Consider the following 20,972-nt stretch of genomic DNA (forward strand, 5'->3'; position numbering starts at 1 on the left):
AGCTATTCCTTTTGACCGAAATTTTTAACCCTAAATTAGTAATCACGTTTAGTTGCACGTTTATGGCCAAATGACTCGATTGGCGAGCCTATCACTATTTAAATCACACAGTGTAACGATCATTGATTAGGAGGACGTTACATACACTGACCACAAGAGCTTGAAGTACTTATTCACGCAGAAATACTTTAACATGAGACAGAGGCATTGGCTGAAGTTGGTTAATGATTATGACTGTGAAATCCTGTATCACCCAGGAAAGGCCAACGTAGTGGCAAATGCCTTAAGTCAGAAAGGTCTGGGACAATTATACAGTGCGAGACAGATATCCAAAGAGTTAACAGAGAATATGACTAAAGCTGGGATCAAATTAGTGGTGGGTGAGTTAGCTAACATCACTGTAGTCTACCCTATTGGACATGAGAAGGACAAAGAAACTATACAATGGCCTTAGGATTAAAATAAATAGAAGAGGGAGGGTGTGAGAGGGGACCCATAAATAATAATAGTTTTTCAATATATCAATCATATAAAAAAGATGCCAATGTTTGATTAGATAGCTACGAGAGAAATTTCTCAAACCCTTTGGTCCCTACTTTATCAATTCTGTTCCTTTGATTTCATATATATTTTTTCTCCGAAGTGGCGGTGATTTTTTTTCCTTTCTCAAATGTTATTATTCAAAATATATACAGATTATATATATATATATATGTTTTAGAGTAATTAGTACATGTATTTTCTCTTTCAACCAATACTCAATAATCTGCCTTTTGCAAATTCATATATACACATATATATTATATATTTTTATATTTATTTTGAAGTGACATTAATGCATATTCTAGAAAATGATGCATGTATGTATGTATAAATTTGGACTTATTATATACTTATAGCTAGCTAACTAATTTGAAAGAGAAGTCGTTGTTTGACTTAATAATTGGTTAGAAATTCATAACTTTATTCTTAATTAGTATTTATGGCATAGCTGTATTGTGGAAATGGTAATTGGAATTATTTTCTGCAAAGTCCTTGAATTAATTTAATTACAAAATATATTATCAATTAACATTGTATTTTGATGAGGTAAATAATTTTGATTAGCGGGACTTTGCATCACATTTAATAAAAAGGATATATTTATACAAATATATATATAGTATCGTCAACAAATTATAAACGACCAGCAAGCAAAAAAACAAACAAACAAATAATAATTAAATAGGTCCCAATACTGAAAGATAATTAATCACAATCTTCAAAATGATTGATGCGATTTTTTTTTTTTAAATAATTTGAATTTTTATTATTAATAAAGCTCACAATAGTCAAATAGGTCCACAAGTGGAATAATTGTACAGTGTCACATGAGACATTAATTTAACCAGACTAAAAGGCTGAGTTTGTCTGATCAGTATAAAGCTACGACAAGCTTAGGGTTTCAGCAAATTATGGTTATATATCATGTTCTTTTTTCTTATTTTCTTTTTCCAAATTTGAAGAAGCTTATAATCTCAACCTCAACTCATGTACTATCTCCTTTTGATCACTGTTACATTATATGAGAGAGAGTAAAACTTGTGTTACTCCTTTTGAATTTGATCACTATTCAATGTGAATATGAAATGAAATAAAAAAAAATTATTTAAAATAATTCTAGTCAATAATTTAATATTGGGTTTATACTTTTTTAGACCATGTGTTTTGTTTCATTACTCGTTTGGACCCTGTGTTTTGACGAATTACTTTTTGGACCTTATATTTTGTAAAATGGTTAAAATAGAACCCTAAACTTAATTTTGATGAAGAAAAAATTGAATATAACAATACAGTTTTTAAGCAGAATGATTTTATTTTTATTCTGAATTGTCAGTTTAGTAAATTATTTGTGATTTTAGTTAAGAAATCATCGACCGAAATCGGATTTAGGGTTCTATTTTAACTATTTTACAAAATACAGGATCCAAAAAAATAATTTGTCAAAATACATAGTCCAAAAAAGTATAAATCCTTTAATATTTAAAGTTGCGATTAATTCTTTGAATATATAAGTAGAAAAATTAGTTTAATTTGCAAAATGATTATATAAGGGTTTTAATTGGAAGCATATATGTACTTGTTTAACCTTAGAAAAGAGAAAATAAAACAAATAATGATATATAATAATATATGAGATGAGTTGGGTGGAGAAGACATATGTAGTACAATGTAGAAAGTAAGTAAAAAATTAAGTGGTGGAAAGGAAAAGGGTATAGCTTTGGCTGTTTATATTGACTTATTTCGAATTATTAACCGACACAATTAAAACAAATGTGGTCTCAAAACCAAACCAAATGACCCAATAAGGACTACCAACCTTAGCTAGCTAAGTGTTTACAACAACATTTATTCCATTATCATCCATCGACTTTATTTTACCAAAGCACCTATTATATATCTTTTGCTCACTTTTCATGTCACAACAATATTATCCTCTAATTTTTTTAATATATATATATGTTACATTAGTTTTTCAAGTGTAAAGTGCTACTCTTTTATGTGTACCAAGTAAGTGATCACATGCATTTTTTTCTTTTAAATTATAAAAGAATGATTGATTGACATTACACCATTAGTAAGTAGTTGTAAACCACTAGATTAATATACTTTAATCAAATCCCCAAACAGTGAGATAAATGGGTACGAAGTGAAGCAAGCAAATAACTAAGAATATAGAAGAGTTTGATATCAGTAAGTGCCTACTTCTAATATATAGTTTAGGGCAGTTTTTCGATACTCTCTAAAAAGGAGACTACTCTTAATACTCATTCTTGTTTTTTGCAGTTAGATATTTATAATTCAAATTTTTGTATATAAAGGTGTATTTTGTAGTTATAATAAATATTTAATTAATTTTTAAAAAATTTAAAATAATTTATAATACTGAAATCAGAATTTAAATATTTTATATACACACACGTGCGTATCAAGAGTTGTGTATCACAGAGAATCCTATACTACATATATTTCATGAATTTTGATATAAATATATTTCTTTCCAACCTCTTTTTTTGGAAGATTTTCACTCCTATTTACAGGAAAATGATATTTGTATGGAAAAAGACAACAACAAAAAAAAAAAGTGATTACAAATGATATTTGAGTGGGGGCAGCAATCACAGGATAATGTATGTATAGGTCGCTATTACACTGTGTGGTAAAATTCGTTTTTTCCATGGAATGTGGTCATATACTGCTTATGTCAACCGAGATTTCATAAATATAAGGCTACTTTTGTGAGTTAGTCACAATAAATAAATAGCACACATAAATATAAATTGTCACTTTAATTCTTCAACTTCACATGTTTTTATTCTTTCAAGTAGTGCCTAGTGCTAGTGACATACAAGGATCCTTTAATATATGTTTATTTTATTTATTTATATAAATATATGTTTTGACATATGAATGACAAATTTTACATAAAACAATAAATAAATGAATAAATATAAATATCAGTCAAGATTTTTATGTAGTTCAAGTATTAAAGAAGTCTACGTTCACATAATACTTTTATTTCTGAGTCAACTCACTAGAATTACTAAATCATGAAATATATTGATATCAAAATTCATGAAATATATAAGTTTTCTTGAAAGCCTAGTTTCTAATCACAATTTGGTAGCATATAACAGTATCAAAATCGTGTTATTTTTTACAACTTAATTCATCACTAATTTATAGGAGGGTTTATACATCTTTAGACTTTGTGTTTTGTCTTATTACTTATTTGGATCTTGTATTTTGATAAATTATTTTTTAGACCTTATATTTTGTAAAATAGTTCAAATAGGCTCCTAAATTTGATTATAATAAACAAAAATTGAGTATAACAACACAGTTCTTAGGCAGAATGACTGTATTTTTGTTCTGAGTTGTTAGTTTGATGAATTATTTATGATTTTAGTTCAAGAAACTTTAATCGAAATCAGATTTAAGGGTCTATTTGAAGTATTTTAGAAAACATAGGGTCCAAAAAATAATTTATCAAAACACAGGGTCCAAACAGGTAATGAGACAAAATACAAGTCTAAAAATGTATAAACCCTTTATAGGAAAAGGATCACAGCTGAACATCCCTATAAAAGTAGGATATTTTCTATTTGTTACAACTTAAATAACAATACAATACACTAAAATTCAAATGCGAATAATATGTGAATTCAAATCAAATATCTCTTTAGAACTGTGGATGACCGATCAGGAGAAATACATGTGAATTTAGATTGCGTTTGGAGGGTGTGATTGTATTGGATAAGATTGTATAATTTTTATCATGTAATTTTGTTACAAAATCAAAAAGGCTATTGACAAGATTAATCCAACAATCTAAATATTCATCTAGTTTGAGATAACCTAATCTTATTGAAAAAATTGGGATAATTTTATCCTATCTAATTCCCAACTCCATGTATTTCTATGATAAGAAAAAAGAATTACCACTTTATATCTAATTTGTTGTCGTCAAATAATCAATTCATATTTTTCTATATTTTTTATCTAATATTTTTTTTAATCCAATCTAATCCTCTCAAATCTCACTATCCAAATGTGGCTTTAAAGAATTGTTGATTTAGACTTTCTTGACACCCAATTAGACCATGAGAGCATCACCATGCCAACATACAACCACACAAGCACAAGATACCATGACTTGTACATTTTGAGCTAAATGACTCCAACTCTCACTTGAACACAGTGATGTAAGCTTTTACTTTCCTTCCAATATATCGTCGATTGTTAACGAGCTTAACATAATAAAAGGACGATTTTATTTATAATTGGTTAAAATAACATCTTTTTTTAAGTGATTTTACACTCTAGTTTATTTTGATAATTTTTTGCAAAATGACTTCTGTCTAAAATTCGACTAGTTATCTAAATTTTTCGATCAGTTGTCTAAAATTTTCGATCGGTTGTTTGAATTTTTCGACCACCTGTCTAATTTTTCAACTAGCTGTCTAAATAATGTGATACTATTTTGCAAAAAATAAAACTAGGCTAGAGTGTAAAATAATTTTAAAATATAAATTATTTTGTAAAGGGACCCATTAAATATACACATTTATAACAATTCAGCTAGAGTTAATATGTAAAACAAAATTTTTATTTATGGAAAGAAAGACAACTACATTAATTTAGATAGAAGTTTAGATTTTTGTAATTTCAAATTCAAATAATGTTGAAAAGTTTAACATTATCTTCAAAATAAAGTAAAAATGGAGCTCACAATAAAAATAAATCTGACCTAAAAAAGTCTAAAACTTATATCAAACTAAGAATGTGTTTCTCATTCCCATTTCAAAGGCAGCAAACCACCACAATAAACACCCCTAATAGTAACTATTTCCAATTCGTACGAAAATATGATTGATAAAGTATCATTGTGGTGTGGTGATTTATTAAATGTTTCATAATGTCAAACCACTAGTTTGGTACTGTCACCTTCTTCTAATAATTATTATGTTTTTTAAAAAATAAAAAAAAACACTTGACTGGAGTTATTCTTGGGAAAGAAAGGGTGACCAAACAATAAATGGATATTATATAATGGCAGAGATTAGAAGGTAAATTCCCTGTTACTTATCTTACTTTCAGTTAAATTTGAATCTCACTTGTGTGGGATTTATCATTCCTGCCAAATAGTTTCCAATAAGAATTAAGCTTTCGAAATTTGTTTGTTTATTTTTTTTTTCTCTTATTAAATTAAATTATTCTTTTACTTTTACGAAATTTCACTCAAGAAAATTTTTAAACTAAAGAAAGGACACTTCTTTCTATTAATCCTAAAGCCATTCATACTTTCCTCCTACTTTAAGGAATACAGCACCAAATATCTTAATAATTATCCTTTACATTAGAACAATTATGAATGCAATAAATGAAAGCTTGTGTGATATTTTTTTTTTAAGAAAATTTACTTTCATCATGTTTTTTTTTTACAACTATTTATGAAACATTTCCTCGAAAATTACAATAAAACTAGATTGTATAAGAACTTCAACAAGTGATTCGTCACAAGTAACAAAATTATGGTACACAAAACAACACAAGATAGCGAAACTAAGATATAGTTGAAGTCTTGTTTGTATACAATACTTACTCATATCCTAATCAGATAGTGAGCACGTACCTACCATATACAAGACGTATCCATTATCCAATCTCTTTGTTAGCCCCCAAACTTGACTTAAAAAACAACAATAAAATGTGATCAACACACCTGGCAAGTAATTAAAGCGACTTCGAATCTTTGACCATAATCTAAATTCATGCTTAGATCCAAAATTACTTAACAAAATAGATTACTCACAAGTACATAATACAATTAAAAAAGAAAATAGACAATCCAAAAATAGAAAAAAAATGCTTATATAGAATGACCTTATTTCTTTGTTTTTCTAAAGGAAATATTTTGTTTATTTATTTATTTTGAGAGGTTTTGGCATCTGTTCTTTGTGTTGGAGCCGACACCTAGAAAATAAATGGCAGAAAAGGACTGAATTTCTTTTAATAAAATCAGACAACCGTGTGGTAGAGCCCACAACTTACACGTAGCTTTACCAAAGTACTTACTTTCTCAAGTTTGGTTTGACGAATTGGTCCCTATAATAACATAACCTTCACACATTGTTTAGATCCAAAATATAATGCTTCGGCCAGAAAGTGTAGCACACACAACACAAGGACTGAGCAGCTGATCATATTTAATGTTCCTTGTCCAGCCACAAGAGTCATATGCTCCAATTATAATTTTTGTATTCTTTTTTATTTCTATGGTGGTTTGGTGTCTTATCAAGAAGGATCGAATACATGCTTTAGAATGTCTCTGAGAATCTCTAAAATATCCTCTTCTTTGCAACCTGTTACAAATCTAACTGCAACAAATATTCCATTAATTAGTATCAGCTGAGCTTGTGATAACAATTAACAATAATAAAAAGTACAATAGTTTTAATGGAAGTGAAGCTATCTGAGCTCAAGTTAAATAAGTGCAAACCTGAAAAAATAACAGGAAAAAAAGAAAAAAGAGGGGGGCACCGCACGGCTTATCCACATCTTAGTCAAAAATACTTTCCTCATTTTAAATAAGATAATAATAATAATATCTTTCTAGGAACTTATGGTTGGCCAAAATAATTAGCTTAAGTGGTCCAAGATAATGAAGAATAACACAAACAGCTATAGGTGGCTGGCATTTGGTGATACCTAACAACGTTTTCAATTGAAAACACAAGAATTCCATAACCCAATTTTTTTTTAATAAAATTAAGAAAAATGGTAGCTAAATGAAGACAGAAAATAAGTATTAAGTATCTTATATGAAAAGTACGAAGACAGCAAACACTTTGAAATAGAAAACTGGAAAAACATCATTTAGAAGTATGAACACAGGAAAAGCCTAACAAGTGGACAGAGTAGGTGGTGCCTGGTGGTACATGAAGAGCCTCAATCTTTCTTGAAAGCAAGACAACCAAAATTGGGTCGGAATGGGCCCTACTTTGTATCACAATCTAAGTGTTATGTTTTGTCTTCGGATAAGGACTATGTAGATGTAGAAACAGACAAACCAGAATTTATTTATTTATTTATGTTTATTTTCCTTTCTTTAAGATGAGGATTTCATTTCAATCTCTAGCTTCATTATTATATCACCACAACCCCTTTTGACGTTCTTCTGTTACGGGCAAGACTCTAGTTCAGCTTTAAGCTTTCCACAAGACACAAATACAGTGGCTCTACTTCTACCCGCGGAGGCCTACATTCTATTCTAGTGTTGTTAATGAGCGAATCATGACCAGTTTGAACGTTTTTTTTTTAATACCTAATATAAATATAAAGTGTTTCTATCATAAATAACTAGAAAAAGAACCACAATTCACCGAAAGAAAAACTGTAGTATCATATATATATATACACAAGATATGTAATATATAAAAATATATTGGAGTCATGTTTGGAAGTAGCTGTGAGTTGTCGATTTGATGCGGTGAAAAGTTACTAAGTGTTTGGTAAATTATAAATTTTAAAGTGTTATTAAAGTATTTGAAACTATCTCTTCTATATAATAAGTGTGTAAATAACAAAATTTCTTAGTTTTAACCATTTGTTTTGTTAATTTTAACATAATATTTTAAATATTTAACTGAATATTCATTTAAAAATAAATATTTATTAATTATATTCATATAAATTTAAATATTATAAAATATTATTATTATAATAATATTTAATATAAAACTACATATATAATAATTATATTAATATAAATTCAAATTCAAATGTTATAAAATATCATTATTATAATAATATATACTACAAGACTAAATATTTAATAACTATATTAATATTTATAAATATTATTATGATAATAATATATAATTCTATTTTTTTTACTAATTATATTAATAAGAATTCAAATATTATAAAATATTATTATTATAATAATATTTAATACAAAACTAAATATTTAATACTTATACCAATATAAATTTAAATATTATAATAATAATATATAATACATAATGTTAATTTTTATTAAAAAAATTATCATTCATGTTTAAAAAAGTTATCATATTATATATACTTTTAAAAAAACCGTAAACTTTATTTTGATTTAATTTTTCATTCAATATGTTTATGCTATTCTTTTATATATAATATGTTTTATTTATTTGAAATATTTATATAACAATGATACAAATTTAAAAAATTATATAAATAAAACTACACAAACGTGCATTGCACGTTGCTTATATCTAATATAATATATACTAGATACAAGCAACATGCACGTTTGCTTAGTTTGATTTATAGAATTTATTAGTTATTGTTATTAAATTTATATTAATGTCATACAAATTTTGAAATAAATATCACATTTCAATTAAATAATTTATTTATTTTTGTTTAAATTTATGTTTGTTTTAATTTTTGAATTTGAGAGTGACAACAAGAGATTATATATTATATGTTTAATGTAATATTAAATATTATTCGTGGATTTTAAATTTAAGTATCTTGCTAGTTTTAAAAAAAATAATTTGTTGCTAATTCACAGTAGATTATATTATATATTTAATATGATATTATTCTAATAAGTGAGTTTAAGTTTAATTAAATTTTATTTAAGTTATAAAACTTATGATTTTATTATTTTTAAATAATTATTATTGTAAAATATCTCAAAAATATCACATTTTAATTTGCTTAATTATTTATTATTTTTAAATAATTATTATTGTAATATATCTAAAAAATATCCTATTTTAATTTGTTTAATTATTTATTATTTTTTAATAATTATCATTGTAAAATATCTCAAAAATATCTTTTTTTAATTTTTTATTTATTTTATATAAGTTTAAGTGTTTACAAACTACTATTAAATATAAGAATATTCTATTAAATATAAGAATATTCGATTAAAGTTAACATTAAAAAAATAAAAATTCGTTAAAACCAAAATTTTTTGTTATCTACACTTATTATATAGAAGAGACATATGATTAAAGTGTTGCTAAATATTAAAAGACAAAAATAGATGTCATATTTATTTTAGTAAAATAAATTCAAAAAAACATATTTAATAAATTTCAATATAAATATTGTATTTATTTAAACATATTAAAATTATAATTTTTATTTCTTTCTAAAACATGAAATTGATATGTATTTAATAAATTATAATTTAAAAATATTAAGAGATGCAAAAATAATATTAAAGTGTATAATAAACTCTTTATTGAAGTGGTTTATTAATTTAAAATTACTAAAATAAAAAAATATTTAGAAATATCTAATAAATATAAATTATAAAAAAAATGTATAAATAAAAAATATTTTAGATTTAAATATTTTTATTTTATTATTATATTAATTTACTTTAAATATTTTTATTTAGAGTAATATACAATAAAAAAGTAAATGTATTTAAATAAAAAAATACTGCAAAGATTTTTCAAAAAGCTATGTTCAGAAAGTTAAAACTTTTTGCACAAATTTTTCAATAAACCATTTTTTAGCTGTTTACCAAACAATTGTATTCCACAACTTTTTTAAAAAAACATCTTTTAACTTTTCAAAATATTGTACCAAACAGGTCATATGTCTATGACCACTATTTTGTATATATTACATCCCAATAAACAAATAAATAATTTTTTGTGAGTATATTATAACACTATATTTTTCATTATATATTATATTTATTTATTTTTGAAACGTTTAAATTTATCAAATAATAAAAACAAATCTATGGTGGTGGGAGCACCACTTTAGTTTATAATAAAATTGGGTGTATATAATTGTTATTAATGTTTTAAAAATAAAATAAATTGCTTTTAATTTTTTTTGTACTGCTCTTAAAAAAAATGCAATTAATAAAATATTAGGGGATTTTTGCAGTAGGTCCTTAAAATGACTTGGTCTTTTTGGTGAATATTGTAGTTATAGAAACTTTTCATAAATTTTCAAGAAATTTTAAAGAGTTTAAGGTGCCGAAATTAACATTTGTCTCACACATGTAATAATCAGAATATGCACACGTGCAACAGGTTGTTTGAATCTTGATTTCGACACCTTAAATCATCTAAAATTTCTTAAAAATTTGTGAAAAAACTCTTATAACTACAATATACACTGTCATATAAAAAAACTAGAACTACAACTCATACATGTTTCCAAAAAAAAAAAACCTTCCACTATGTCCTTTTAAGGAAACCTACCACAATCTTACCCAAAAATATTATACTTACTTTATATTTCACTTCCCTGCAAACAAAATCGGCTTAATCTTCATAATCTCCAAAATCGATATCCCTTTCTTTTTCTCTAGGCTTGCACATTTTCATCTCACTCTAAATCTTAACCATCACTAATCTCGTTCATATTCATAATTGCACGATGGGTTTCAGCATAAAAGAAAAGAACTCCACCCCTCATAGTAATTTTACCTAATTAGTGCTCAGTTGACTCCATCCCATGGCATCGTGATGCGTCGACGCATGGCAAGGTAGTGACTGAGGTCTCGCTATGTGGGAGACCACGGTCTAACGACCCCGATACCATGACGATGACAATGCCTCGCTTTGCAAGCCCATCTCTCTATGCGAAACCGAGAAGATGTTGCGCCTACTCGTTGGGTCGTCTCACCATGCAATGCAAGATGCCACACCTTGACTTCTTAAAGACCCGTCTCGCTATGCGAGACCGAGGGCCTGTCGTGCCTACTCGCAAGGTTGTCTCGCTATGCAAGACCGAGGGCCTGTTGCACCTACCCGTGGGGTTGTCTCGCTATGCAAGAGCGAGGGCCTGTCACACCTACCCGCGAGGTCATCTTGCTATGCGAGACGGGATGCCACACCTACGCCAACACCTCAACGCAAGGCTAACTCGATGAAGGGCTTTGCTATACCAACTAGTGACCTCTTATCATCAACCTAAAGCTTTTTCACAAGCGTACACAAAGGGTTGAAGGTGGTAATTCCTCCCCTTAAGTATGGACACTTGGATATGCAAAAAGATGTCTTAAAAAAGCTTATGCAATGGCCCATTTCCCACTTTAAGCATTGTCATAGAGGGGACTCTCGTTACCTTGGAGAAGAGTTCATTGGCTTACTAATACTTAGTGAAGTGAGAAGGAACTTGGAATAAAGCATATCTCAAAAAGGACGAGTGGCACCCATAGGTACGCTGACAAGTAAGGTACATACGACCTTGGAGAGGTCGGATGTACGACTTGACACTTGGATCAGGCAAGTAGCGGTAGTACGAGTTGGTACAAGAAGTGTTAACACCATCTCCACGCCTGGCATGTACCAGAGTCAACCACCACTATCCTCTGAACCATAACAACTTGCGCCACTACCTTAGCAGTGTACTCATGTGCTATCTCGTCTTCAGGGACCAATTTATAGCCTTGGCAATTAGAGCCCGACTATAAATAACCATTCACCCCACTAGAACGGGAGTTAGAAAATTCATTGTAAACACAAACTATTAAGCAATATACACTAGGTACATACGACCTTGGAGAGGTCGGATGTACGACTTGACACTTGGATCAGGCAAGTAGCGGTAGTACGGGTTGGTACAAGAAGTGTTAACACCATCTCCACGCCTGGCATGTACCAGAGTCAACCACCACTATCCTCTGAACCATAACAACCTGCGCCACTACCTTAGCAGTGTACTCATGTGCTATCTCGTCTTCAGGGACCAATTTATAGCCTTGGCCATTAGAGCCCGACTATAAATAACCATTCACCCCACTAGAACGGGAGTTAGAAAATTCATTGTAAACACAAACTATTAAGCAATATACACTTGGTTCTTCATTGTTGCTCTGCACTTTTACTTTGAAGTCCTTCTAAGTTCATTCTCAGTTCTTCATTTTCTCACTACACTTTGAGTTTTCCAACCTAACCTCGTTGACGAAATCTCACCGTTAATAACACGTATGATCATAATTTATATTATGTGGACTAAAAATAGTTTTTTAATTAGAGAATAATGTAGAGTAATATTTCCGTGAAATAAATTTATAAAGAACAAAATATTCTTTTAATTTTAAATAATTGAAAAAAAAATCACTATTGGAAAGAAATTTCGTTCATGGCAACACTTAATATAAATTAATATATATTCAAAAAAAATTATTTTTATAGCAAGCACAAAAGCATTTACATATACTCATTTAATGTGTTTCTAATGTGGGACTAAAACTTGGGTTTACACTCAACATTTACAACCTCTCTTGCATTTATCAGGTGAACTGTGTAATCCATCTCCTTGTGAGAAAGGAGCTGCAAACTCAATTCAACTACAGCGATGAATGACTAATAAATATGAAGGGTGAACAACTAAACTGGAAACTTAACAGCCACATTTAAAGGACAAAAACTAAAATAATCATTACATTTTCTTTTTTCACTAACAGCTGTAACAATTAATGCTATCAGTATACACAGTCAAATTTCTGAACATGCACATCTCTGCATATCAGTGTTATCATTACTAGGTACATAGAAAAAAGAAATTAACTGCAAATGAGTATATCATTCTTTGGACTATTGCCTAAGAATCAATCATACCCTTATCTTGTTCTAAGCTTCCCCAGTATGTACAAACAACTCGTACCTTTTACTGTTTTATTTGACTAAAAGTGTAAACATTCAACACTTGTTTGGATTGTCAAACCCAGGGAGAGGCCAAAAATAAAAGGGTACAAGAAGAAGAGTGAGACCATAAAAAAGGTATTATGGATACAGTGTAGCTCTATGGTTTAGATAGTGCATCGTTGAAATTGAACCAAAGAAAAAGAAAGTCAGTGAGATAAGGTCGGCTATCAAGAAATTATCTTCAAAATTAATATATTGTCAGAAGGGACTCTATACAGCTATACACAAAATATTCAATGGACCCAATTGTATCCCTATTGTACTGTGAGAGCTTACCATATCAATGATCAGATGTAGCGGTCACTAGTCAACTTTAATGGCTATGGAAAGGCGATGATTGAATGTGGAACTAGTTCCCACCTTAGAAGGGCAAGACCGAGCCAATCGCTACCTTTGCACAATGTAGTTGGGCCAGACTAGGGACCCCAGTAAACACAGCGCTCCATTGTGCTCTACAAAGGCTACGATTTCAACAAATTTCTCTTTCCAATAAATAATGACCCCACATTGCACATACGGCTCAAAATTTGCGACCCAAACTCGATGCTCATGATGGTTTTGTTTTTACCTTAAAAATGCTTATCCATTAAAAAGGAAAAGGAATGATAAAAGGGAATTTAAAATGTTATTTTTTTACACTTTGACTTTTTTTTTAAAAAGTAGTATGTTCTATCGGAGTGCTAGCATCATCCTCCTATTTCAATATCCGCCCCAAAAAATACTTGTCGGAGTATTTTTTTTTTTACTTTTTTCATGACAGTGTTTGTTGTAATTACGTTATCCTTTTTGTAAATTTTCGAAAAATTCTGAATAATTTAACATGCTAAAAACAAAGTTTCTAATATTCCGGTTTACAACACGTACAAATATGTTTTCGACAATGTAAACTATTCGAAATTTTTCGAAAATTTACAAAAAAAAATGCAGTTACTACAACGAACACCGCCATAAAAAATAATTTGACAAGAGAATGAAATAGGAAGTTAACCACTTATCCTTGTGATAAATAAATGTCCAAATATATCACATAGTACATTTTATACATTAACTAGTGAATCAGTTTGATCAGATGAAAAAGAAACACATTTTAATTAATTTTATATAGAAATTAGTTAATTCTTATAAGGATTTTAATGAGATCATTTATAGGGGTAAAAACAAAATCATTTTTGCCAGCACTCAATGTTGATGTATGGCTTGAGCACAAGATAAAGCTCTGATACTGTTAAGCATTTCCTAGAATGAATAAGACGAACAATCTTTCCTCAAAATAATTAAAAAGAAAAAAGAAAAATGGTTGGCCAAAGGGTATAGTTTTATTCAGTGTTATTCTTAAATAAAGAAAGAAACTATGGTACCAGCGTCAAAACATTATAAACGCCTATTAAGCAACACAGAACAAGAATTTAAATTAAACAATCATATAAAAATATATGTACACATTTATATATATAAACACACACCAAAATAATAGAAGTTTAAAAATTTTCAACACAAAGACCGCAAACTAGTACGACAGTCGGGAAAAACACATTCAAAACTGAGAACAACCAATGATCCCTTTTCTCATATTAATGATGAGCTAATTTGAATGTGAGAAGACGAATAAAAGAATCTCTTTCTACCAATAACAAAAAAGAAAGATAAAGCCTTGTTTGGACCTTGGATTTTAGCAAGGAAAATTTTTACGAGAAAATATAAAGAAATAAAATGAAGTAAAATATTTTTCAAATTTGATAAAAGACTTTTTAATATTTTCTTTTTTTGTATGTATTTATAATTGTTGTAAATTTTAAAAAATTATACTACATTTAAGTTTTAATTTTTCTAGAAAAAGAATTGGTAATTTATTGATTCAATCCAAAAATGAGAAAATTCAAGACCTAAAAGAAAAACAGAACATCATATCTCTCACTAAAAGTTATTATGTCCAATTATTGGAAGATTCTTGGAAGGAAAAGTAGAGGATTTGGAATCACAAGATACAAACCAAATTGGAAGAGGACTGGAACCTGCAGAGAGATGGTTGCAAAAAAGTTGGGAAGAATGGAAATGAATGTCACAACAAAAAGTATTTCACTTCCACTGTTCCACACGAGATGTGACTACAACAAAAGTAGTTAATTTACAAAAATGGTAGAGTGGTAGATAGAAGCTTTGACAATCAATCTGATTGTGGTTGTTTAATGGTAGTATATTCTTAATTGCATGGTGAACGTATTCACTAGAAGTTTGGTAGTAGCTGAATTTTAGTAACTCAGATCTTGACTGAACTATCAGTAAACAGTTTCCAGAGAAGAGACAAGCGAGACTGACAGAGACAGAGGAATATGGTTTTTTGTTATTAAGAAACTGAGTTCATGGTATCACCACCTATTGCAAGCAGTTCAGCTTACAATTGCAATGAGAGCAAACCAACAGATTTGATTCACCTTATACTACTTTCAAACGTATAAACTAGAAACAATACTAGAATATCTAAAATCATCATTAATCGTAAAAGCACAAATAGTTTAATTAGCACATCTACGCCAACACAAATTACATTCTACCTTAGAAGCTATATTTTTAAGCATTATTTACTTAAGTTGATACCACTTCAACATAAAAAATCTCATAAAAAAAAATGACAATTAGAATATATTAACCTAAATATATATAATAATAATAAAAAAAAAAGGGCAGATGCAGGCTAAGCATGTAAGTATATGGCTATGGATTGACAGATTAATTTTCAGTGAAGGAGCAAAAACTAACTGTAGAAAACAAAGATCCTTCAAGAATCTGTAAATCATACCAGTTTCAGTTTGCAGTCTAAAAGATCTCATAACCAAGAAAGGCATTATATATCATAGGAAAAAGGATATACAAATACTTAAAAAAATAAACAAATTAAGTCATAAACTGACACGGGTAAATACTAACTACATGTGTACACACACGCATATACATGTTTTACCACATTCATAAACATTAACTTACTTCTTAGAAACTAGTAGCACATTTCTTGTGCTACCAAAAGAAAACTTCTTCTGGGATTTCGTAAGAAAAATAAGTAAAAGAAAACTCAGGGTAGGTATGTATTCTTTGAAACTTACCCCAAGGAAGAATAGGAAACTCCCACCGTTGTTTGGGAACCGTGATGACATATGAAGCAACCTGCAAAAGGATTGAAAGCATATAAAATCTCAACAATAGATGATTTTCAAGAAATTACTATGACAATAAATTTATTTTAATTTAAATACCAAGGTTGAGGCAGCAAGAGAACGAGAAGAACAATGTTCTGTAGATATCTCCCCTTTTTCATAAAGGAGATCCATAATGTCCATGCATGCTTCAAAGTTCACAAGGTCTCCAACTTTTGCCACTTCCCTGAACTCAATAAATAAAAGTTGCATGTAGATTTAACTAATTATCTACAAGGAAGAGAAAAATGTCAAATCTACTTTGCCAAATTCAGAAAGTCATCATGAACTAACCTTAGCTGATGCAAAAGCTCTTCAAGGAATATAAAAGCAATATCTACTGCACCAATTTCAAAATTCAAGACCTTCCAAAAAATATGAAAGTTCATATCATCTCAGATGTACCAAAATAGCTCGAAAATTTTCATCCTTCAGCAGTGTTACCTGCATCAAAACAACCTCCTACGGAAATTCACATCAAACAGTAGACGGGGAAAAAGAGATGTTTTCTCTTAACCAGTATACGAAATGTAGCTTACTGCTTCCAGGAAATCCCTATTCGTAAAATGCTGCTCTTTGATAACCTTGTCACCCAACGACTTGAAGGATTTGATGGACAATGGTCTGGAACTGTGTATCTATGAATCATCAATAATTTGGTAAAGAGCAATTAGGTGTGGCAACTAGAACCCTGCAGAAAAGTCCACAAGGATAAATAATGAACACTCACTTTGCTCGATATCCATATGGAAACAAGTGCAAATAACTGCAAATTGCTTTCTCTCAACGGTTGCAAAAGCCAGTTTGCTATGCCACCCTCTTCTTTGAGCCTATATAAGTACAACAGCAGGGCTCTTGTGAACATTAGATTAACATAATAAGTAAGCAAAGAATAAATAATGGCCATCTTTCATCAAGAAAAAAAGATAAAAAAAACTACTCCAAATTCAAAGAATAATAGAATAGGAAATCTTGGTTTGAATTTGAATCAATAGTACAAGTTGCGTCACAATAACTCAAAATACTTCCTCGAGGCTTGTTCTTTGCCATTCATGACAATGAAAAAAGTATGTGCAGTGAAAATGTGAAATCCTCAATCTTCGACTAAGTATATACATGTAGCAACAAATTGCATATAATTGATTGCCCTAACGGAGTTGGCGAAATGAAAGTGAAATGAGAAAGAATAAGAATAAGGTTACCTGGAGAAGCGAGGGTAGAACCTATCGGCGAAGAATGATAGCGCTGTGTATTTCACGATCGGACTCACTTCGAGTAGCTTCACCATTATATAAAAAAATTATTGGCAGATATGAAATGAATCAGCAGAAATTCGTCCATTTCGCCCAAAGATTTGATAAAGAATAGAAAACTCAAAGTCTTACCTGAGCAGATTCGATTAGAAATTCGAGAAGCCATGGTCGTAGAGCCAAAGCACTCTCGCTCCACATCTCACTCTGAATTATACTTTTTTTTGGTAATGTATTGAGTACAGTCTAAAAAAAGATCAAATAAGAACTTTATCATAAATATTTTCGTTGTTGTCTTTCCTGGTTGACTGATTACTTAAAATTATTATCTTTACTCCACGCAGACAAAAATATTAGAATATGATATGAGCGTTATTTCCCGCCCAAAAAAGCTCATGGGCCTTCGGATCCCAAATCGGAATTCCAAAAGATAAATTATAGAATATGGTCCAAAATAAATACATCAATAAATAAGCTAATGTGTTTATTTTTTAAAATTATAGAAAAATTACATTTTACATTATTGATTATCTATATTATTTTTTTATAATTTATTTATTTATTTAAGACTGTATGACTTTAATATAGTGATATATGCATATTAGTTTTGTTTAATTAGTTTTATTGTAAAGTTATATTGATTTTTTAAGTTTTTTATAGGTTGTTGTTATATTATTTTTTAATTAGTGTATATGTTTTTTGTGGTATAGTATATAATTTTTTTTTGTGATATTTAGTTTCTATTTTATTATACGTAGTGGTAGTATATAATTTTGTATCATGATATATACATTTTAATGGCGGTATATAACTTTGTTAGCATGGTATATATATTTTTTAGTAATAATTTTGTAAGTTTTTATGATATATTATTCTTCAACTCATTATATATATTTTGTGGTATAGTATATCATTCAACAACTCATAAAAAACGAAAAAAAAAATCAAAATAACTTAAAAATAAAAACTAATTAAACAAAACTAATATACATATACCATAATATTAAAATATTTAGAATAAATAGTAATTTGTTAAATGACATATTTGGTAATATGTGATATTAAGGAGATGATCTGGTTATTTTACTATAAAATTAAAAACATGGACATTTACTTACTTTCACACATCATTAAGAGTCATTTTGCACTACGCCCATTGAAAAATGAGAAGTTTATATAAATATGTTAAAAATAAACATAAAGTTTAAAATAAGCCATACTTACTGTCTAAAATATGTTAATTCCATAGAATATAACAAATAGAAGATGAAATTACATTTTATATGAGATTTTAATAAAGTGTACAAAAATATGATTTTTTTTCAAAAAAATGTTATCTATGACTTATTTTTAAGAATTTTTACTTTTATGAATGTATTTCTCATATTTTTTTATAAAAGTTGGTTTATGTCGTAGTTTTACTCTTAATCAAATTTATTAATTTGGAATGGTATGTTTGTAATTTGATTATTATTTTTTTAGCTTATTTGTTTTTTTATATTATTTTTAGATTTATTTTTTCTTTGGTTGTTTTGCAATTTTTTTTTTAATATGAATTGTGTTTATTTTTATTTTTATTTATTATAAACATTTTTTCCTTTTTTTTTAGACTATACGTTTCTTTTTTCAAATCCTGGGTAAGGTAACTAGATACTTGATTGATCTTTGACAGTTATATAAAAATAAAATCCTAGAACTAGATAAAATAACATGTACTATGAGAGGTAACCAGTTACCCTGAGATGAGTAACCTTCTGCCATAAGAGGGTTAACCAGTTACCATATGACAGATGACGGGTTACTCATAATAAATATGAAAAAAATATATATCAAATTTGAAGGAAAAAAAAGAAAGAACACTTCATTAAAAAATGAAGAAGAAGTAACTATGATTTTAGTAACATAGATAACCAGTTACCATATGATTTTTTTTTTAAAAATGGATGTTTCCATCAGGGTAACCAGGTACTCATTCACGTTTTTGTATCAATTTTTTTTTCTTTTCAAATTTAAATGTTTACATCAGGGTAACTAGTTACCCATTCATGTTTTTTATATCTATTATTTTTTTTCCAAATTTGGATATTCATATCAAGGTTACTGGTTATCCATTCAAGTTTTCATATCTATTTTTTTTTTCAAATTTGGATGTTCTTGCTAGGGTAACTGGTTACCCATTCACATTTTCATCAGATTTTTTTTTCTTCGGATTTGAATGTTCCCATTAGGGTAACTAGTTACTCATTCACGTTTTCATATCTATTTTTTTTCTTTCCGAATTTGGATGTTTCTATTAAGGTTACTAGTTACCCATTCAAGTTTTCATATTTTTTTTTCCCAGATTTAGATGTTGCCACTAGGATAACTGGTTACCCATTCACATTTTCATATAAATTTTTTTATAAATTTGAATGTTCTCATCATGGTAAATGGTTACCCATTTATGTTTTCATATCTTTATTAATTTTCTTTCCAAATTCGGGTGTTGCTATAAGGGTTATAGTAAAAAGAAAATGCTGAAAAATTTGATTTGAATTTTTTTTACATAGAGTGGAAAAAACTATAAAAAAAATTCAATAATAAAAGATAATAAAAAAAATAGTAAAATAATTATGTAATGTTAAAATATATGTATGGAAAAAATAAAAAAATGGAATGAGAAAAGAATAAGTACAAAAAATGAAGAAAAGAGAAGGAAAAAAAATTGAGGAAAGAGAACTAAAAAAATATGAAAAAAACAAAACAAAAGAAATGATGAAGGAAAAAAAACCAGATGAATGAATAAAAATGAAAATAAGAAGAAGATAAATAATGGAAAAATGAAAAGAAAAAAAAGATGAATGAAAAAAATGGAAAAAGAAAAAAATAAATACAAAAATGAAGAACAAATATAACGAAAAAAAGAAAAATAAATGAAAGAAATCTAAAAAAAATATGAACAAAACAATACAAATAAAAGAAAAAAATAGATAAATGGAGAAGAAGAAGAAGAATTGAAAAATGGAAAGAAAAAAAATGATGAAGGAAAAATTGGTAGAAAAAAAAAAAAAGGAAAAAATGGAAGAAAAAATAAGTAAGGAAAAAAAGAAAGAAAATAAACTGAAAAACTAATTCAATAGAATGAAAAAAAAAATTGAAAAAAAAAATTATCTTCAAAATCAAATAAAACATAACTATGATAAAAAAATGTGGCATAATTATATATTTTTTCAAATTTATGGGAATGAAAATCTCATAAATATGAACTTTCAAGTCAAAAAGGCATAAAAAAAAAGTAGAAAAATTAAATGTCCATATTTTTGTAAAACAAC

General features: G+C 28.2%; 1 protein-coding gene across 2 annotated transcripts; it reads right to left on the minus strand.

The window, feature by feature from the left end:
• Positions 1 to 6,489: 6,489 nt before the first annotated feature.
• LOC133821663 (cyclin-J18) lies at positions 6,490 to 17,962 on the minus strand. Of its 2 annotated transcripts, XM_062253829.1 has the most exons (9): positions 17,797 to 17,962; positions 17,614 to 17,690; positions 17,142 to 17,241; positions 16,951 to 17,049; positions 16,856 to 16,873; positions 16,706 to 16,776; positions 16,472 to 16,598; positions 16,322 to 16,382; positions 6,490 to 6,920 (listed from the first exon to the last, which is right to left on the minus strand). In XM_062253829.1, exons 1-9 carry the CDS (start codon positions 17,860 to 17,862, stop codon positions 6,838 to 6,840), a joined length of 702 nt encoding a protein of 233 aa, XP_062109813.1. In that variant the 5' UTR covers positions 17,863 to 17,962; the 3' UTR covers positions 6,490 to 6,837. The 2 variants fall into 2 exon arrangements, with proteins under 2 accessions (XP_062109813.1, XP_062109812.1); XM_062253828.1 differs by lacking the exon at positions 6,490 to 6,920 and having other exon boundaries at positions 15,977 to 16,382.
• Between the last annotated feature and the right edge of the window lie 3,010 nt (positions 17,963 to 20,972).

This window comes from Humulus lupulus, chromosome 3 (assembly GCF_963169125.1).
Source record: "Humulus lupulus chromosome 3, drHumLupu1.1, whole genome shotgun sequence".
Lineage (NCBI taxonomy): Eukaryota > Viridiplantae > Streptophyta > Magnoliopsida > Rosales > Cannabaceae > Humulus > Humulus lupulus.